The sequence below is a fragment of the Schistocerca nitens genome, chromosome 10, assembly GCF_023898315.1.
Source record: "Schistocerca nitens isolate TAMUIC-IGC-003100 chromosome 10, iqSchNite1.1, whole genome shotgun sequence".
NCBI lineage: Eukaryota > Metazoa > Arthropoda > Insecta > Orthoptera > Acrididae > Schistocerca > Schistocerca nitens.
The window spans coordinates 132,696,585-132,719,400 of NC_064623.1; the positions used below are offsets into that span (position 1 = coordinate 132,696,585).

The window sequence follows — 22,816 nt, forward strand, 5'->3', positions numbered from 1 at the left end:
TCGACTACATTCCATTATCCTCGTTTTGGTTTTGTTGATGTTTATCTTGTATCCTCCTTTCAACACACTGTCCATTCCGTTCAGCTGCTCTTCTAGGTCGTTTCTGTCTCTGACAGAATTACAATGTCATCGGCGAACCTTAAAGTTTTTCTATCTTCTCCGTGGATTTTAATTGCTACTCCGAATTTTTCTTTAGTTTCCTTTACTGCTTGCTCAATATTCAGATATAATAACATCTGGGATAGGCTACAAACCTGTCTCACTCCCTTCCCAACCACTGCTTCCCTTTCATGCCCCTTGACTCTTATATCTGGCATCTGGTTTCTGTACAAATTGTAAATAGCCTTTCGCTCCCTGTATTTTATCACTGCCACCTTCAGAATTTGAAAGAGACTATTCCAGTCAACATTGTCAAAATCTTTCTCTGTCTACAAACGCTAGAAACGTAGGTTTGCCTTTCCTTAATCTAGCTTCTAAGATAAGTCGTAGGGTCAGTATTGCCTAAAGTGTTCCAACATTTCTACGGAATCCAAACTGATCTTTCCCGAGGTCAGTTTTTCCATTCGTCTGTAAAGAATTCTTGTTTTTATTTTGCAGCCGTGGCTTATTAAACTGATAGTTCGGTAATTTTCACATCTGTCAACACCTGCTTTCTTTGGGATTGGAATTATTATATTCTTCTTGAAGTCTAGGGGATTTCGCCTGTTTCGTCATCTTGCTCACCAGATGGTAGAATTTTGTCAGGGCTGGGTCTCCCAAGGCTATCAGTAGTTCTAATAGAATGTTGTCTACTCCCGGGGCCTTGTTTCGACAGGTCAAACTCTTCACGCAGTATCATAACTCCCATTTCATCTTCATCTACATCCTCCTCCATTTCCATAATATTGTCCTCAAGAACATCGCCCTTGTATAGACCCTATCTGTACTCCTTCCACCTTCCTGCTTTCCCTTCTTTGCTTAGAACTGGGTTTCCATCTGAGCTCTTTATATTCATACAAGTGGTTCTCTCTTGTCCAAAGGTCTCTTTAATTTGCCTGTAGGCAGTATCTACACTCCTGGAAATGGAAAAAAGAACACATTGACACCGGTGTGTCAGACCCACCATACTTGCTCCGGACACTGCGAGAGGGCTGTACAAGCAATGATCACACGCACGGCACAACGGACACACCAGGACCCGCGGTGTTGGCCGTCGAATGGCTCTAGCTGCGCAGCATTTGTGCACCGCCGCCGTCAGTGTCAGCCAGTTTGCCGTGGCATACGGAGCTCCATCGCAGTCTTTAACACTGGTAGCATGCCACGACAGCGTGGACGTGAACCGTATGTGCAGTTGACGGACTTTGAGCGAGGGCGTATAGTGGGCATGCAGGAGGCCGGGTGGATGTACCGCCGAATTGCTCAACACGTGGGGCGTGAGGTCTCCACAGTACATCGATGTTGTCGCCAGTGGTCGGCGGAAGGTGCACGTGCCCGTCGACCTGGGACCGGACCGCAGCGACGCACGGATGCACGCCAAGACCATAGGATCCTACGCAGTGCCGTAGGGGACCGCACCACCACTTCCCAGCAAATTAGGGACACAGTTGCTCCTGGGGTATCGGCGAGGACCATTCGCAACCGTCTCCATGAAGCTGGGCTACGGTCCCGCACACCGTTAGGCCGTCTTCCGCTCACGCCCCAACATCGTGCAGCCCGCCTCCAGTGGTGTCGCGACAGGCGTGAATGGAGGGACGAATGGAGACGTGTCGTCTTCAGCGATGAGAGTCGCTTCTGCCTTGGTGCCAATGATGGTCGTATGCGTGTTTGGCGCCGTGCAGGTGAGCGCCACAATCAGGACTGCATACGACCGAGGCACACAGGGCCAACACCCGGCATCATGGTGTGGGGAGCGATCTCCTACACTGGCCGTACACCACTGGTGATCGTCGAGGGGACACTGAATAGTGCACGGTACATCCAAACCGTCATCGAACCCATCGTTCTACCATTCCTAGACCGGCAAGGGAACTTGCTGTTCCAACAGGACAATGCACGTCCGCATGTATCCCGTGCCACCCAACGTGCTCTAGAAGGTGTAAGTCAACTACCCTGGCCAGCAAGATCTCCGGATCTGTCCCCCATTGAGCATGTTTGGGACTGGATGAAGCGTCGTCTCACGCGGTCTGCACGTCCAGCACGAACGCTGGTCCAACTGAGGCGCCAGGTGGAAATGGCATGGCAAGCCGTTCCACAGGACTACATCCAGCATCTCTACGATCGTCTCCATGGGAGAATAGCAGCCTGCATTGCTGCGAAAGGTGGATATACACTGTACTAGTGCCGACATTGTGCATGCTCTGTTGCCTGTGTCTATGTGCCTGTGGTTCTGTCAGTGTGATCATGTGATGTATCTAACCCCAGGAATGTATCAATAAAATAAAGTTTCCCCTTCCTGGGACAATGAATTCACGGTGTTCTTATTTCAATTTCCAGGAGTGTATCTTACCCCTAGTGATATACGCCTCTACATCCTTACATTTGTCATTTGTCCTCTAACCATCCCTGATTAGTCATTCTGCACTTCCTGTCCAGCTCGTTTTTGAGACATTTGTACTCCTTTTTGCCTGCTTCATTTACTTCATTTTTGTATTTTCTCCTTTCATCAATTAAATTCAATACCTCTTCTGTTACCTAAGGATTTCTATTAGCCCTCGTCTATTTACACTATTTCATCTCTCAAAGATACCCATTCTTCTACTGTATTTCTGTCCCCCATTCCTGTCAATCGTTCCCTGATGCTCTCCCTGAAACTCTCTACAACCTCTGGTTCTGTCAGTTTATCCAGGTCCCATTTCATAAGCTCCCACCTTTTTGTAGTTTCTTCACTTTTAATCTCAGTTCATTACCAATATATTGTGGTCAGAGTCCACATCTGCCCCTAGAAATTTCAATTTAAAACCTTGTTACTAAATCTCTGTCTTACCATTATATAATCTGATACCTTCTAGTATCTCCAGGCTTCTTCCATGTATAGAAACTTCTTTCATGATTCTTGAACCAGGTGTCAGCTATGATTAAGTTATGCTCTGTGCAAAATTCTACCATTCTTTTATCTCTTTTATCTCATCATACATTTCATCAATTTTTTCGTCATCTGCGGAACTAGTTGGCGTTTAAATTTGTACTACTGTGGTACGCATGGGCTTCGTATCTATCTTGGCCACAATAATGCGTTCACTATGCTGTTTGTAGTAGCTTACCCGCATTCCTATTCATTGTTAAACCTACTCCTGCATTACCCCTATTTGATTTTGTATTTATAACCCTGTATTCACCTGACCAGAAGTCTTGTTCCTCCTACCACCGAATTTCACTAATTCCGACTATATCTAACTGTAACCTATCCATTCCCCTTTTTAAATTTTCTAACCTACCTGCCCGATTAGAGGATCTGACATTCCACGCTGGGATCCGTAGAACGCCAGTTTTCTTTGTCCTGATAACAACGTCCTCCTGAGTAGTCCCCGCTCGGAGATCTGAATGGGGGACTATTTTACCTCCGGAATATTTTACCGAAGAGGACGCCATCATCAGTTAACCATGCGGTAAAGCTGCATGCCCTTGGGAAAAAATTACGGCTGTAGTTTCCCCTTGATTTCAGCCGTTCGCAGAACCAGCACAGCAAGGCCGTTTTGTTTAATGTTAAAAGGCCAGATCAGTCAATCATCCAGACTGTTGCCCCTGCAACTACTGAAAAGGCTGCTGCCCCTCTTCAAGAACCTCACGTTTGTCTGGCCTCTCAACAGATACCCCTCGGTTGTGGTTGCACCTACGGTACGCCTTTCTGTATCGCTGAGGCGCGCAAGGCTCCCCGCCAACGGCAAGTTCCATGGTTCATGGGGGCGGGGAATTCTAATTATCATATTATTCCTACCAGGAAAGTTTGTGACATGATATTTCTTGATAAAATGTGTTTTTCTGAGACAATGTTGAGAAATGATTTGAGTAACACTGGAAGTGGTTATTGACAAACATTGCAGGGCTCCGAAAATATTGACAACGCATCTCGCTTATCACGCCCACAATCGTGAATCTCTCTTCAATATTCTTACTGGTCTCAAAGTGTACTCACCCTTTTGGCACGAAACCCCCGAGGCTCCATCCTGAAAAATTACAAAAAGATCGTGGTATATTACATACTCCCTTCTACTGTAAATTTGTTTACTTACGTAAACTAAGAAATAACAGGCTGTTTGTTACGTTGTGTCACACACTTAAAGCGAAAGCAGTTATAACTTTGTGTGGATGACAGTGTCGGGATCCTTGCCGTTACTGTGCATCTGCAAAAAAGAGTGATAAAGAATTGCACTCTTCAATGTGCGCTGTTTAACAGACGTGTGGTAGTTCACTGACTCCCGCAAACGCAGAGGCGCGATAACAACACCGCACGGTAACCGCTGTTGAACTGCAAACGGTCAGTGCAGTAAGAGGCACCGTGTGTACTATGCGATATACGGTGCTGACCGTTGGAATTGTAGAACCGTGGATACGCCACGGAACAATCGTTAAATATGTATGCTCGGATATGCAAATGGTTATTACATCACAGCTTAGGTAGGAGTAACAGTATTTGCAACATTTCGCGGCCATGTCAGCAACTGTATGAATATTAATTTTAATTTTAAAAATCAACAGCCTCAGATGCACAGGTCACCTAGATTTACCTAGGTTTCTGTCGGGATAAATGGTTCAAATGGCTCTGAGCACTATGGGACTCAACTGCTGTGGTCACCAGTCCCCTAGAACTTAGAACTACTTAAACCTAACTAACCTAAGGACATCACACACATCCATGCCCGAGGCAGGATTCGAACCTGCAACCATAGCAGTCGCACGGTTCCGGACTGCGCGCCTAGAACCGCGAGACCACCGCGGTCTGTCGGGATAACCCAACCTCGTTCAGAATAAAAGTAACTACCGTTTGTCGATAGTGGATATCATCTAGCTAAAACTACAAATCCATCAATTATCGTCAGACTGTACAAACTTATCTGAAACTGCGTCGGCCCCTCTTCGCGAGTTCCAGTACAGTACTCGTGGCTGCCGCATCGCGGTCGCGAAGTGGGGCCGAGGCAGTTTCAGATACGTTTTTACAGTCTGACGATAATTTATGGATTTGTAGTTTTAGCTTGACGATATCCACTGTGGACAAACGGTAGTTACTTTTATTCTGAAGAAGGTTGGGTAATCCCGACTGCAACCTAGGTAAATGCCCCGCGGCCCAGCGGCCCACCCACGCTGCGGCCCTCTGTCCTGTCCTGTCCTGTCCTGTCCTGTCCTGTCCTGTCCTCCAGCACTGCCCGGGTCTGTCAGGGCCTCACCGCTGACGCGCACGTAGGGAACTGAGTGTAGAGGAGTGGCAGGCGGTCGGGAACCCAGCGGCTGGGGAACTGACACACTCTTCGCACGGCCGTGCAAGATCGCACACCGCGTTGCGTACTGTCACGCTCAAAGACGTCCGAACGACCTTTGTTGCGTTCCACCTCAGTTGTCTGCAGCCCTCATAACGAAACTGTCCTGTGCCTCTTCTCGCCTCATTTCTACATACAAATCTGACAACGACAAATGATTTCAAAGGAGCCCACTAGTGTTCAAAAACATGGTTAAAATGGCTCAGAGCACTATGGGACTCAACATCTGAGGTCATCAGCCCCTTAGAACTTAGAACTACTTAAACCTAACTAACCTAAGGACATCACACACATCCATGCCCGAGACAGGATTCGAACCTGCGACCGTAGCGGTCACGCGGTTCCAGACTGAAGCGCCTAAAACCGCACGGCCACACAGGCCGGCGACATATCAAAAATACAGTCTGTATCAAAAAGAACCATGCGATTTAAAATGAATCTTAACTATTACGTTATTTGAGACATGTCCGTGAACAAGGGACTGTTGGAAAGAGCAGACTCTCGAGTTTTACATGGTTCCCGCTAGGAAGCAGCAGTGTGCGCCCACTTCAGTTCTAGTAAAAAGGGTGACGGGACAACACAAAGCGTTTTGTGTTCTACGTTTCGGGCAGTGCGCCTTAGTAGTAACTGTTCAGCGTGACTTTCGTACTAGGTATGGTGTGGATCCTCCTGTAGGACAGAGCATTAGACGATGGCATGAACAATTCCGAGAAACATGCTGTTTCTGCAAAGGCAAACCGGCGGCGCGTCCTCGAGTGTCTGACACAGACACGCATCCGCTATAGTTCCACAAGGAGGCCACAGAAATCCGTTCGCCTTGGAGCTCGACAGCTCAACGTGCCCCCGATGTCGGTCTGGCGTGTGCCTCGTCGACGTTTACACATCAAACCGTACAAAATTCAGCTACTGCAAGCTCTTCGTGAATGTGACAAACAACAATGTGTGGAGTAATTTCGTTTTTGGCGGGATGGAGGATGACAGTTTTCTTCCACGCCTAGTGTTCAGTGACGAGGCAACATTCCATTTAAATGGAAAGCTGAACCGTCATAATGTGAGAGTATGTGGTAGGGATGAACCACATTAAGTTGTAAAACATAAGAGCGACTCTCCAGAATTTAATGTGTTTTGTGCGGTTTCGCGGGAAGAGTTGTATAGTCCATTTCTCTTTCCTGAGAACACTGTTACAGGAGGCGCATATCTCGATATGCTAGAGAACTTCCTTTTGCCTTCAGTTGGAGACTGATTCGAACGACTTCCTTTACCAACAGGATGGGGCACCGCCATTGTGGCATCTGCAAGCGCGGGAATTTTTATATAAGAGGATTACTGAACGATGGATCGGTCGCACTGGACTAAATGATTGAGGCTTACATTACTGGCCTCCAAGCTACCGGACCTGACTGTATGTGATTAATTATGGTGGTGGTTTATAAAAGACTCCGTTTATGTGCCGCCGCTACAAACAACAGTGAATCAAGTGAGACATCGCATAGCTCTTACTCAAGACATGCTCGCTGTAGTGTGGGAACAGTTTGAATACCGTATTGACATATTCCGCCCCCATGAACCATAGACCTTGCCGTTGGTGGGGAGGCTTGCGTGCCTCAGCGACACAGATAGCCGTGCCATAGGTGCAACCACAACGAAGGGGTATCTGTTGAAACGCCAGACAAACGTGTGGTTCCTGAAGAGGGGCAGCAGCCTTTTCAGTACTTGCAGGAACAACAGTCTGGATGATTGACTGATCTGGCCTTGTAACATTAACCAAAACGGCCTTGCTGTGCCGGTACTGCGAACGGCTGAAAGCAAGGGGAAACTACGGCCGTAATTTTTCCCGAGGGCATGCAGCTTTACTGTATGGATAAATGATGATGGCGTCCTCTTGGGTAAAATATTCCGGAGGTAAAATAGTCCCCCATTCAGATCTCCGGGCGGGGACTACTCAGGAAGACGTCGTTATCAGGAGAACGAAAACTGGCGTTCTACGGATCGGAGCGTGGAATGTCAGATCCCTTAATCGGGCAGGTAGATTAGAAAATTTAAAAAGGGGCATGGATAGGTTAAAGTTAGATATAGTGTGAATTAGCGAAGTTCGGTGGCAAGAGGAACAAGACCTTTGGTCAGGTGAATACAGGGTTATAAATACAAAATCAAATAGGGGTAATGCAGGAGTAGGTTTAATAAGGAATAAAAAAAAAGGAGTTCGGGTAAGCTACTACATACAACATAGTGAACGCTTTATTGTGGTCAAGATAGACACGCCTACAACAGTAGTACAAGTCTATATGCCAACTAGCTCTGCAGATGACGAAGAAATTGAAGAAATGTATGATGAGATAAAAGGAGTTATTCAGATAGTGAAGGGAGACGAAAATTTAATAGTCATGGGTGACTGGAATTCGGTAGTAGGAAAAGGAAGAGAAAGAAAGATAATAGGTGAATATGGATTGGGGCTAAGAAATGAAAGAGGAAGCCGCCTGGTAGAATTTTGCGCAGAGCATAACTTAATCATAGCTAACACTTGGTTTAAGAATCATGAAAGAAGGCTGTATACATGGAAGAACCCTGGAGATACTAAAAGGTATCAGATAGATTATATAATGGTAAGACAGAGATTTAGGAACCAGGTTTTAAATTGTAAGACATTTCCAGGGGCAGATGTGGACTCTGACCACAATCTATTGGTTATAAACTGTAGATTAAAACTGAAGAAACTACAAAAAGGTGGGAATTTGAGGAGATGGGACCTGGATAAACGGAAAGAACCAGAGGTTGTACAGAGTTTCAGGAAGGGCATAAAGAAACAATTTACAAGAATGGGGGAAAGAAATACAGTAGAAGAAGAATGGGTAGCCTTGAGGGATGAAGAGGTGAAGGCAGCAGAGGATCAAGTAGGTAAAAAGACGAGGGCCAGTAGAAATCCTTGGGTGACAGAAGAAATACTGAATTTAATTGATGAAAGGAGAAAATATAAAAATGCAGTAAGTGAAGCAGGCAAAAAGGAATACAAACGTCTCAAAAATGAGATCGACAGGAAGTGCAAAACGGCTAAGCAGGCATGGCTAGAGGGCAAATGTAAGGATGTAGAGGCTTATCTCACTAGGGGTAAGATAGATACTGCCTACAGGAAAATTAAACAGACCTTTGGAGAAAAGAGAACCACTTGTATGAATATCAAGGGCTCAGATGGAAACCCAGTACTAAACAAAGAAGGGAAAGCAGAAAGGTGGAAGGAGTACATAGAGGGACTATAGAAGGGCGATGTTCTTCAGGACAATATTATGGAAATGGAAGAGGATGTAGATGAAGATGAAATGGGAGACATGATACTGCGTGAAGAATTTGATAGAGCACTGAAAGACCTAAATCGAAACAAGGCCCCGGGAGTAGACAACATTCCATTAGAACTACTGATAGCCTTGGGAGAGCCAGTCCTGACAAAACTCTACCATCTGGTGAGCAAGATGTATGAGACAGGCGAAATACCCTCAGACTTCAAGAAGTATACAATAATTCAAATCCCAAAGAAAGCAGGCGTTGACAGATGTGAAAATTATCGAACTATCAGTTTAATATGTCACGGTTGCAAAATACTAACGCGAAGTCTGTACAGACGAATGGGAAAACTGGTAGAAGCCGACGTCGGAGAAGATCAGTTTGGATTCCGTAGAAATGTTGGAACACGTGAGGCAATACTGACCGTACGACTTATCTTAGAAGCTAGATTAAGAAAAGGCAAACCTACGTTTCTAGCATTAGAGAAAGCTTTTGACAATGTTGACTGGAATAATCTCTTTCAAATTCTGAAGGTGGCAGGGATAAAATACAGGGAGCGAAAGGCTATTTACAGTTTGTACAGAAACCCGTTGGCAGTTATAAGAGTCGAGGGACATGAAAGGGAAGCAGTGGTTCTGAGCACTATGCGACTGAACTTCTGAGGTCATCAGTCCCTTAGAACTTATAACTAATCAAACCTAACTAACCTAAGGACATCACACACATCCATGCCCGAGGCAGGATTCGAACCTGCGACCGTAGCTGTCCCGCGGTTCCGGACTGAGCGCCTAGAACCGCTAGACCACCGCGGCCGGCGGGAAGCAGTGGTTGGGAAGGCAGTGAGACAGGCTTGTAGGCTCTCCCCGATGTTATTCAATCTGTATATTGAGCAAGCAGTAAAGTAAACAAAAGAAAAATTTGGAGTAGGTATCAAAATCCATGGAGAAAAAATAAAAACTTTGAGGTTCACCGATGACATTGTAATTCTGTCAGAGACAGCAAAAGACTTGGAAGAGCAGTTGAACGGAATGGACAGTGTCTTGAAGGGAGAATATAAGATGAACATCAACAAAACCAAAACGAGGATAATAAAATGTAGTCGAATTAAGTCGGGTGATGCTGAGGGAATTAGATTAGGAAATGAGACACTTAAAGTAGTAAAGGAGTTTTGCTATTTGGGGAGCAAAGTAACTGATGATGGTCGAAGTAGAGAGGATATAAAATGTAGACTGGCAATGGCAAGGAAAGCGTTTCTGAAGAAGAGAAATTTGTTAACATCGAGTATAGATTTAAATGTCAGGAAGTCGTTTCTGAAAGTATTTGTTTGGACTATACCTATGTATGGAAGTGAAACATGGACGATAAATAGTTTGGACAAGAAGAGAATAGAAGCTTTCGAAATGTGGTGCTACAGAAGAATGCTGAAGATTAGATGGGTAGATGACACAACTAATGAGGAGGTATTGAATAGAATTGGGGAGAAGAGGAGCTTGTGGTACAACTTGACAAGAAGAAGGAACCGGTTGGTAGGACACGTTCTGAGGCATCAAGGGATCACAAATTTAGCATTGGAGGGCAGCCTGGAGGGTAAAAATCGTAGAGGGAGACCAAGAGATGAATACACTAAGCAGATTCAGAAGGATGTAGGCTGCAGTAAGTACTGGGAGATGAAGAAGCTTGCACAGGTTAGAGGAGCATGGAGAGCTGCATCACACCAGTCTCAGGACTGAAGACCACAACAACAACAACATTGACATATTGTGTGCATCTCAAGTGGGGCGTATTGAACACCTATGGAAAGGTAAGAAGAAAAATTTTATGAGCTTCCCGTTCATCTTAGAACAAAATTCATTGTACATGTTTATTAGTTTCAGAAATATACATGTGCCTAAGCGGATAATTCTTTTTGATACACCCTTTGTAACCATTCTCATTACCACTCAATCGGATCACAATTTGTCGTGGTTAACAGATTTCTCATCAATATCTGGGCTCCCAAAAGGAATGTAGAATGCCACGCTAAAAGATTTCTTAACCACCCATCAACTATCGGTAACTTGGAGAGCGGGTTTTTATGAACTGGTTATTGAGGTAACCAGTTAGAAAAACCGCTATTAAGGTAGTCAAGCGCTGTATGTAAACATCAATGGTAACTACGTAACGCTTCCGTGCCTAACAGAGGCCTGAGCACGGCACAGATCGTCATTGCTGATTATGGAGGAGGCACATGAAATTTCTAATTTTTGGCCTCTAACAGTTAGCAAGACTCAGTTTAAATTTGCACGGCAAAAACTTTCGAATTTGGAGTCTTCTTCATCGCCTACTGTTCATTTTAACTAACCATGAAAGACACTGAACATGGTTTCTTAAACAGGTAACAAAGTCTTCACATACTCACAAGGAATCCTTTCAGTGCGATGCCGCGAAAGGACAATGACGTTTACGGCGTTGGATATCGCACATATTGTATGCCAGGCAATCACAATATTGGCTGCTAATGGCAACAGGGGGTGGGACAGTGGGTTTCCAGTGGTGAGTGCAGCGTGAGGCTGTGGAGCGTAGTCGACTAGTAACTTCAGGACAGTGTTAGCCGCGCGCGATTAGCCTGGCGGCCTAAGGCGCTGCAGTCATGGACTGTGCGGCTGATCCCGGCGGAGGTTCGAGTCCTCCCTCGGGCATAGGTGTATGTGTTTGTCCTTAGAATAATTTAGGTTAGGTAATGTGTCAGCTTAGGGACTGATGACGTTAGCAGTTAAGTCCCATAAGATTTCAGACACATTTTAACTTTTTTTTTTTTTGACAGTGTTACAATGCTGGTGGTGTTGACACAAAGCAGAGCTATGGCAATGGTAAACAAAGCAAACATTGCATTATATCTACTACAACAGTTGCCGAAGTTGACATTTCGTCGGAAAGGAACTCAAGGGATTTCGCAAAGTGAGAAAGAAGCGATAGACGAAATATTAGCGTTCCTGCAAGACGAGTGCGTGGAATGTGTGGTATTGTGTATGCTCGACTATGCAGAGAACGTACGTCAGGAGTACAATGATCATGATACGTGTGTAACAAGTGAAGCGATACCGGAACAGGTATCGAACCAAATAGTTTACTATCCTTGTCGGAAAGGAAGCCACATAGATTAGTTATTTCAAGGGAAGCAGTGGATGGTTACATAACTTCGAACCGTGCTACAAAGTTGGTAGATGTAAGGTAATGAAATATCAAACAAAGCGCCAACTTGACGGCGCACAAAAAAATGCAGAATCGGCGCGAAAATCTGTAGATGAGATGTACAAAATTTATCCTATAATTCTGTAAGGAATTTGTTTTTCAGTTCCGACCAATCGGGATCTGAAGAGGAAACGCATATTAAAGGAACCCTGGAAATTAGAGGTACCAGGACAGTTGTTATCAAGATCAACTAACGTCAAAGCCTTAAATAATTCGTGTACAATTATGCCGACTGTTGATCTGGAAAGAGTGGGAACGTGGGCGTAAGAGGACTACAACTGTGGTACGAGCACTGCTTTTTGCTAACAGCTGGTCAAAATAATTAGATTTTGCTCGATTTCTGGTTTGCGTATAAAAACCAACATCGCACTACCTGCAGCAGCCACAGGTGGAAACACAAGCGGCCAAAGACACTGCTAGCTAGGGCATAACCACCTATGGTAAACTAACATACGCAAACAGCGACAAACGTCGCTAAGCCCCTGCATATCAGCAACACTGACTGGCAACTACCAGCTGCTGTTAGAGCCGACCAACAGGCCACAGCAGTGACACCGACGAGCTCGCCCGCAGACGCACGAACAATCTGCCAACATTCCCTCACACTGTGCTTCCGGTATATGACCTATCGGACACAAGATCGATAACAAACCTAACTGTTGCAGGTTGCTGACGCTGAACGAGGACTCTGTACCAGCACCCAGCGCCAGCCGCCGAGCAGCACAAACGCACAACGTCAAGGTATCGACATGCATGATACCCACTACTAACAAAGCCTATCCTTGCACAACCTATCGCAGGCAGCAAGACAACCGCTACTGCTCTTACCACCCGACCTATCGCAGAGGTTTTTTTTCCCTTGGCTCTTGCCATGGCACTTTTTTTCCTCTGCCCTTAAAACCGATACCCTTCGTCAGATTTCGACCAATCTATCTCCAGATGAGCGCGTATTAATGGTTAACCTTAACCAGACGTACGCAAACATCGCAGTACCCACATCCTGCGACACCTCACTTTAGTGAATACTAACCCTTATGCAGAGATGGCAGTAGACCTTTTGTGTTGGCCATCATGTCGGTGTGGGCGTGGAGAGGCTCCACCTCTTATATAAAAAAAAAAAACAAAAACCTGCAGCTACGCCTTAAAGGACAGTCAGTTTCGCGATAAGCTCCATGACTGTTTTGCATTCGGTTGCATGCCGTTACATTCAATCAGTTCTCATCACCCCTACACCAATATGATTCCACATGCACTTGATAGAAGTGGATACCTAGGTGAACTTTCTGCTTGGTTTGTAACTCTCAAGGAGTTCACCTTTCATCATGATGGTACAAATCTTTGTGATTACTGTGGCACACCGGTTTACATTCGGTTTTCATAGAACAAGTTAATGGTTTGTTCCAAATTTACTTGAATGTCGACGACGTCCAGTTTGTGAAGTGTAATAAATACACCTCATACAAGGTTGATCTCTGCTCCTTCCGGATGTTCATTTTCTATCGTCCTTCTGATGTACGTGATGAGTCATTAGCAGCTGACATTTTTCCTGACGTAATTGTTAACACAACACTTACAAACGAGCCTTATTAAAGATTGAACTTGCGACCTCGCACTCGAGGGGCTCCTTGTCAGACCTGAAACGACGTCACAGTTTTTTTATTTGGATTGGGGACTAATCGGATTGTCAGAAAGCATAATCAAATTCAGATATCGCATTGTTTCATTAGTAGCAAGGCACTGGAAACAGAAACGGCGAGACGAAAAATTTTTGCTTCACTGGGATTGCACACGACACCAACCACCGGTTTCCTACTCACAGACAGATATTAAATTTCAGTTTCTTTCACCAGCAGCGCGGTGGGCGCATGTTTGAACTGTAAATAACGTGTTATGAAGTGCAATGCTGACTGGAGACAAATCCCATACACACTATCGTTGTTGACTATACACAAAGAAACAGCAACCATCGAATTCTGCATACGCAGCTAGAACCAGCTTCTCTGATCTACAGAGTTAGAAAGAAAGTTTTGTGTGTTCCTGGAAGTCGAAGCCGGCATCTACGGCTGATACCGACCCTATGCGTCCATTTGATGGGGAAGGGGTGCGGCGTCCTAGCCCGTCGAGTCTGAAAGCCCGCCAGACGGTATGAAATGGCTGACGGCCCGTAGGTGGTGCTACCGAATTTGCGAGCACTGCTGCCGCCCTTGTGATGGTGGCTGCGAGGGAAACGCCTACCGTGCCGGTCTACCGGCGCCCGTGATTTCCCTTAAGAGCCAGCAGCAAAGTGTCTACACACAGTGTTGTCAACACGTTGGATTTGTCCCATATTGTGGGACATTTTGACAGATATTTTTCAGGAAGGTACAAACGGATTTTCTTAGAAAAGGCAATTCCTCTCTCTAACATAGTGTAGTAATGGTTATAGAACATGCAACAGTAAATATAAACATTTCACGAAAGTAAATGACATCTGCCAACAGTCCTTGCACAGCCAGCAGTTAGCGCTCTCACTATGGCTCTGAGCAATATGGGACTTAACATCTGTGGTCATCAGTCCCCTAGACTGAGAACTACTTAAACCTAACTAACCTAAGGACATCACACATATCCATCCTCGCGGCAGGATTCAAACCTGCGACTGTAGCAGCAGCGTGGTTCGAGACTCCAGTGCCTAAAACCGCTCGGCCACAGTGACCGGCTCACTATGGGGCAAAATAGGTTTGTTTCCACAACAGTAAAACACATGCTCTGTTATGATCGTGACATGCCGCGAAAATAAGGTAAAACAGGACACAGAAGTAACTGTATGACACCCATAGCCTGTCATTTATTCAACCAGCAGTCAGCACTCCCAGTTTAGTAGCTACCATTAGTTCAAATTTCCTTTCATATGCATAACTTAAAAGCACCATTGTTTATGTATGAGTGACACATGTGAAACATTGTCGAATTTCCCAATGAACATTGCATCTCACAGTGAAATTTCGGTGGTAGGCCAAGTCGAGAGGCACAAAGAGAGAGAGAGAGAGAGAGAGAGAGAGAGAAAGAAAGAGAGAGAGAGAGCTTTGCACTTGATGCAAAGATGTAAACAATTATTATTATACGGTACTGTCTGAAGTGGTTTAATTTGCTCAGATCACTCTCACTGGAAATTCTTACCCATCATTTGTCACTTGGAGTCTTGTGTGTTAATCTTGATCTTATTAAATAATAAATGTTTCTGAATTGTTTGTTTAAGAATGTCAGACTGCAGTCCTTCAAGTGCAAAGAAATCGAAATCTGAGTGCAATGAATTAGATGTGGAAAAGTATACTAAAACTGTCCAATACTCTTGGTATCAATTGACAATTTAAAGAGTGGTTGCAGGTCGTTGAGAGTGACAACAGAAAGGCGCAGTATAAAAAGTGTAACGTGATTGTTACTTCTGGTAAAAGCGAACTCAAAAAACACGCATCTCGAATTAAACACATCAAAAATTTTAAAAATGTGCAAAGTAATAGAACTGTTGTGGACTGTTTTTCCACAATGTGTGGCAAAAGCGAACATGTGAAAAAGTGAAGGCAGCTAAAATAAGATTAGCAACTTTTTTCATGGAGCATAATGTTGCATTTTCAACAGTGGAAGATCTTGTTCCTGTGTTAGAAGATGCTTTCCCAACTCCAAAATTGCTTCAGAGGTGACATTAAGTAGTGGGGAAACATACGTTCTAGTGCAATTTTGATATCGAACTGATATGCAAATCAATTACTTGACCAATTAATTACCCCCACCCATGGATGATGATGTGGATTTTCCCCAGCTGGCACATGAGCCCCCTCAGGGAACTTCCAGCCCCTCTCCTCCCTGTCCCATCCAGATGTAATCCAAGATGGCACCACAGGAAAAAAATAGCGGGAAAAGTCGCTCAGTCTGCATTTGGACGTTGGACAGAGAGGATCTCACAATGGTAGACTAATATAGCGTCAATCACAATGCATTAAAGAATTTGCATGGATATTATCTATTTCTAATACACCTTGAAATTTTTGCTGGAGTTTAAACAGTTTGCAGGGATATTGTTTATGCAGAATATTGTTTCACAGGAATAAAAAAATTCACAGTTAGTAGCAGGCTTACTAAAAAGATCTGAATTAAATGTTGCATGGAGTATTGAAACAGTTTTCAAGGATAATGTTTATGGAAGATTGTGTGTTCTTTAAGCAATTTGAGCATTATACTGAACATTTCACACAGTTTATAAACTGAATATGTCACATGAACTAAATATAACATTGCACGAAGAGAGAGACAGAGAGAGAGAGAGAGAGAGAGAGAGAGAGAGAGAGAGAGAGAGAGCGAGAGAGAGAGAGAGAGAGAGAGCTTTGCACATGATGCAAAGATGTAAACAATTTGCGATGTTATTATAGTTTTTATTTCGAGGAATACTGCCACACTTGAACACAGACTCTAAGAAAATTGTGGCCAGTTCTGGCTCATTTGTGAAGCCTCCGTCTTCGCTGAGCCTTTATCCCTGAGACTTCGAGCACTTTTATGGGAAATACTCCAACCTTCTTTTGTCTCTGAGCATGAACTGCTTAACAAGATATTAATTCCAATCGAATATCTCTCTGAATACACATTCAAGTAGATCGCTGCACAGTAGTTTGCTTCAAGATGTGTCGTAAGAAATCGGTAAACAATTTGTGCATAAAAAAATTGAACTTGTAAATGTAGCTTTACACAATTTTCTTCAAATACACTTGCGCACAAAACACTGCACTCTAACTGCCAAGTGTTGCATACCTATGCTCGAAGGCACAATGCGCCGAACCACGGCCAAGCATCTCGGAAAGAGTGGCGGTCTTCTCAAGTGTTTAGATCCGGTACCTACTTCATGTCGTTGCTTACAAGCGTGGCAGTCTACACACGTGCACGTGAAACGGAAATATATCGCTTAAAAGTAAATGAATGCTAATACACTCGAAAATACATGGCACTAGAATATTCTTTATGAACTGAAACTAAAGTAGATGAGCTCAAATACATCACATCGAAACTCTAGAAACGATCCTACATAAAGTAAAAATACTGTTAAATACATTATCACAATAGTTTGCTACACGAGATACTGTCATAAATTGGAACCTGCAAAGCGACACATCTGTCAGCAGTCGCAGCTCGCCACGGAGTGAACCAGTGACTGGAAGTGGGATCTCTGGCCGGACTGACGAGCGGGTCCATCACAAGGAATGGATCAGTGGAATGAGTACGTATTTCCAGAGTGCGCCAGAATGAACGTGCAAACGCGAGCGAATTCCGTGACCTACTTGTCTCTTGGGCTCAGACCAGCATTCATCAGCTGGTGGGGAGGAATGCCATCCTCCTATTGGCTCCTTCGGTGTAATGGTCGTTGGGGGTGGTAGAGGTTATATAAACCCTCATCGTTGTGCAGTCCCTCTCATTCTGCAATCGTCAGTTCACCTGTGTGTTCGCTTGTGTCCTTGCATTAGTTTTTTTTTTTTTTTATGGGAGAAAAGAAGCACTCAGATTCCAACGCCCGCATCAGCAGTGGTAGTAGCAGCAAACGCCTTTGCCAGGGTAGCCTGACATGTAAGTTAACTGGTCTATTATTCAATGTGTCTGATTACCCAATAAGTTCAGTATCTCTCACAGCGATTATTTAGGTAGTAGTCAGCAGAGGCATACCTCCATACTACCGGGCTTTTGAACGGTGCATGAGACGGCGGCTGCTGACTATGCTGAAAGGCAGCATCATCTCGCCTTTTGGATGAGGAGGAGGAAATACTGGATTGGGAGGGGGGGGGGGGGAGGGAACTACCAGAAAGCCCGACTTAACTGTTCAAGCCTTGGACCCAGTGTGTAAAAGGTGATTATAATGCAACCATTGTCATTGGAACATGTAATTACCATTACGGAATGTTGGTGTACGTAATTGCTGTTGTTATTTGCTTGCAGCATGTATTTAAAAAAATTGGGCATTGCACTTAATATTTGTTATTCATCTGTTACAGTGGCGTCACCGACAGCACCCGGTGTCTAGAGTGGTGGTTGCGGAGGTAGGATCGAAACACACGCCTAAACAGCGTGCACCGCTGGGCAAGATACTACTCATGGCTGTGAGAGAGGTGACTGCAGTCGCTGCAGTGTGCTCCTGACAACAACCCACCGCCGCCACACCATTGCGTACCCTCTGACATCTGTGGACAGATCAGTCGAAGAAAGAAGAACAGCAATGATCTCCCGCCCCCCAGGCTGATGGTGGTGGAGATTTTAGCATGTAGCAGCAGCATCAGCCACATTGCCAGACACCATCAAAGCAACTTGGGTACTCCCACAGTACCTTATCACCACCACCACCTCCGACTCTGACTGAAAGGTATGTGTGCCTCTGCACATACCACTACCCCCCCCACCCCACCCACCCACCCAGCAAGAGCCTCCTCACCAGTACCATCATCCACTAGCTGGATGCAGTCATCAGATTCATTTCCTAGACACAGTATTAATGAATCTGCGGCTAGCCATAGTGCTCTCTCCTGTCCTGATAGTGAAGGACATGAGATTAGTGGCATCATGACCCTTCTAGAATAGCCGACTGTTGGTAAGGCATTTGAGGATTGTATTTCTTTCACTAGAACTGAGTATCCAGTCAGGGGGTATTGTGACCCAGTCAGGTTTCTAGAAGCATGGCTTCCAGTGCTGGCCTAGATGATCTGAGATTTCCTACCAGACCATTAAATGTGATGCAGTACTTTGCTGCAAGTTGACTCACCGCCCCAGCCCCCCCCCCCCCCCCAACAGCATGGTGCTGCTGAAGAGAAAAACCTAAACTACATCTGGGGCCGTAATTGGGTCATATCTCAGAGCACATCAATCACCGTGTGGTATCGTGAATCCACCATGGGTACTATACTGGCCAACTTTTCTGAGATAGAAGTAAGTGGGTCAGCTAAAGCACTCAGCCAAATACAACACCTCATCATTCACAGACATCCATTAAATGGGGATCCAGTTATAAAAACTCCCTAAGGATATAGCTGATAAGAAGGTGTGTATTAATGTCCAAAATGAAAATGATCAGGCTTGTTTTGTATGGTCAATCCTGACTTCCGAAAGAAAAATCAAACACAATCCGGAGTGCACATCTCAAAAGGGAATAGGCCTTAACATTTGTTGATGTTATAAGTTTGTCAGTATCGAGTTCCCCGTAAAGATTCAGAATATACCTTAGTTTGAGGCACAAAATGCTGGAGTATCAGTTCACGTTTAAGGTCTGAAGAAACGCAAATCAAATGTGCGGAACATATCACTGTCCGACCCCTCCATTTCTCAAAAATTTGTCAGTGAGCTTGAGATGGACGTAAATATGCTCTAATTTTCCGCTGAGAAATATAAGGAGAGATACAATTATCATTTTGTTTGGATCAAAGACATGGCCCAACTCCTTTCCTCCCAGTTGTCAACTGATAGTTATTTAAAGCATATTTGCTAAAGGCATCTGAATTATTTTTCCTCAGACAAGTTACTAACAGCGCTTCTAGTAGAGTGCACTTCCAAGGAACCGGTACATGTTGTTATGTCTACAGAAGAAAACAAGTTAATTAAGAAATCCTCACCACCAGGAATGACGTCCATTTGTTTTATATGCTGACTTGCTCCTATCATCCACAGTGAAGGAAACCCCTTAGCCTCACATACCACCTTCACACAAAAACACATAATGTATGTGACAGTGTACCAACTTGTATGCTTATATCGTTCAAGTCTTAACTACTTCGAAACTTACAGCAGGGATAATCCTACAGTTTAGTTTTTCACTGAGCTCTAACAACTTTCATGAGATTTTGATAGGATTTATAGCACCAACATCCCCATGACAGCATTAGTTGAGGATAAAAAATTATACAATGATAGAGTTAATTGTCATATTTGAGGGCTGCTGTTAGACAGAAAAGTTAAAATTCCCCATAGAGATCATTGTCATCTTATGGGGCAGTTCTGTAGTGCAGCTTGCAATGCTTGCAAGTAGTGGATTTGATGCTCACTTTCTAGTTGAGCAATTGGCTAATTTCGGTATGAGGAAAGTCCTACCTGAGACTGTAGAGAAGTATATTTCTTTCTCAAAACGAATGACTCCAGAAATTATGATCCTCTTCCTTGACTCTACGTTTTATGCAGAATTCACTCCAGAATCTTGTTGACACTCTACCTCAGGAGGATATTCACATTACCTGATCTTCATACCCCAATGAGGAAAAATTTCAAATTATGACTAGGAAAGGAGTTTTCCATTATGAGTATCCATATAGTAAAGCAAAACCCTATGAAACAAATTTATCCAACATAGCTGCATTTACAGAACTCTCACAGGCAATCCTATAACTAGTGCAGATTATGAGCATGCCATGTCTCTCTGGCGAGAATTCAACATTCCCAATTTGACTATACATGGACTCCAATGCACAGTTCCTTGCAGAGCTTTTTGAAAAGTTCCAGAGTGTATGCACAGCCACATACTCTCTGGACACCTCCCTCCTTTTATTACAGAGCACCTGCGTTGTCCAGGGATGCAATGCTGAAGAAAATGAGATGCAGCTTCGAACTTTTGATAGATGCCGAAATGTTTCGTTTCTTTGAGTGCAAGATCCGTGGGGCAGTTTGCCAGTGTGTCCATAGACAAGCCAAGGGAAATAATCCACATATGGCTGTGGGGGTTCGCTACATTCTTTGCTTTAAGTTATATTCTATATTTTCATGTGAATAACATATATGGACATGCCATGATGCAGCCATTGCCAGTTGGTGGATTTCAGTGGGTGCCCAAAGACAAATTAGAGGGATGAGGTGGATGTGGCAGCTGATTCTGATCTAGGGTATGTGATGGATTTAGACCTCACGTACCTGTCAGTATACATGAAATGTCAAGTGACTAGCCTTTATGTCCAGACCAAGAAGTTCCACAAGGAAACAGTGTCCCTGAATTGGTGGGCACAAGCAGGGATATGTAATTCATTATCATAATCTCTAGTAGTGTCTCAGCTTAGGAATGGATCTAGGTAGAGTCACCAGGGATATCTCCTTCAATCAGTCCCCCTGGTTGAAGAGGGAACACTGAAAAGTGAGTGGATGTGACCAGTGATTTCGAAAAAGACTTTATATAGTAATGAATAATTCCATTTTGGTAAAACCATCCACGATATAAGAAATGGACATGATATTTAGATTAGGACCAAATGGTAGTGACGTTATGTGATAAGAAATTGCATCGCCAGACCAACTTTGAAATTGGTCGTTAATTTCAATGAGAACTTCGTTGCTGTGGAGATATAGAAGGTTTCAGCATAGTTTACGAATCCTATCTATTTGGGGTTGTGTATACTGGAAATCTCCAAACTTCACATGTACCACTTCCACTAAGAGTTTCCCAAAATTCATTTCATGGAACCAAAGTTACTGTATATGGATACAGATAGCTTCCTCTATTGGGTGAAAAACTGCGATCTTTATGAAGTAATGAGGTATCACAGTAATGAATGCGACAAATCTCCTCAGAACAAGAAGGTTATCAGCTTAATTAAAGCTGTGGGGAACGGATTGCCGATTGTGGAGTCTGTAGTTACAAAATGTAGATCCAAAACGTATGCACATCGTACAGCAGATGGGGCCACCCAGAGGTGGGCTAAGGGTGTGTGACATGTGGCATCACGTATCCCCATGATCAAAGACTACTTCCAGTGCATTTATGGAGGTGTTTTCAGTGCTCCAGTTCTTCTTCACTTTCACTCAGCAATGTCATCAGCGAATCGTACCATTGACATTCTTTCACTTTGAATTTTGATTCCACTCCTGAACCTTTGTTTAATTTCCATCATTGCTTCTTCGATATACATATTGAACATGAGGGATGAAAGACTACTTACATGTCTTACACCCTTCTTAATACGAGCACTTTGTTCTTCGTCGTCCACTCTGCTTATTTCCTTCTGGCTCCTGTATGTATTGTATATTACCCATCTCTCCCTATAGTTTACTCCTCTTTTTCTCAGAATTTAGAAGATCTTCCACCATTTTACATTGTCGAATGCTGTTTTCATGTCGACAAATCCTATGAAAGTATATTGATTTTTCTTTAATCTTACTTACATTATCAACTGCAGCGCCAGAATCATCTCTCTCATGCCTTTACCTTTTCTAACGCCAAACGGTCTTCGTCTAGTGCATCCTCAATTTTCTTCTCCATTCTTCTGTGTATTATTCTTGGCAGCTACTTGGATGCATCAGCTGTTAAGCTGATCGTTTGATAGTTCTCGCACTTGTCACCTCTTATAGTCGTCGGAACTGTGTGGATAATATTTTTCCAAAAGTCAGATGGTATGTCGTCAGACACATACATTCTACACACCAACGTGAAGAATCGCTTTGTTGCCACTACCGCCAATGATTTTAGAAATTTTGATGGAATGTTATCTGTTCCTTCGGCCTTATTTGACCTTAAGTCCTCTTTTAAATTCTGTTTCTAATACTGGATATCCTATCTCTTCTAAATCGATTCCTGTTTCTTCTTCCATCACATCACACAAATCTTCCCCTCATAGAGACTTTCAATGTATTCTTTCCACCTATTTGCTCCCTCCTCTGCACTTAGCAGTGGAATTCCCATTGCACTCTTAATGTTACCACCCTTGCTTTTAATGTCACTGAAGGCTGTTTTGACTTTCCTGTATGCTGAGTCTGCCTTTCTAACAATCATTTCTTTTTTGATTTCTTGACATTTTTCATGCAGACATTTTGTCAGCTTCCCTGCACTTCCTATTTGTTTCACCCCTCAGCGATTTGTATTTCTGTATTCCTGAGTTTCT

At 43.9% G+C, this 22,816-nt stretch overlaps 1 protein-coding gene across 1 annotated transcript in view; it reads right to left on the minus strand.

Annotated features, from left to right (window-relative positions):
* The window catches only part of LOC126210392 (ankyrin-2-like), a 206,142-nt gene that overhangs the window by 94,548 nt on the left and 88,778 nt on the right, over positions 1 to 22,816 (minus strand). Inside the window, exon 3 of the mRNA XM_049939622.1 lies at positions 4,112 to 4,142. Within this exon, the coding sequence (XP_049795579.1) occupies positions 4,112 to 4,142 (31 nt within the window). The remainder of the gene's footprint in view (positions 1 to 4,111; positions 4,143 to 22,816) is intronic.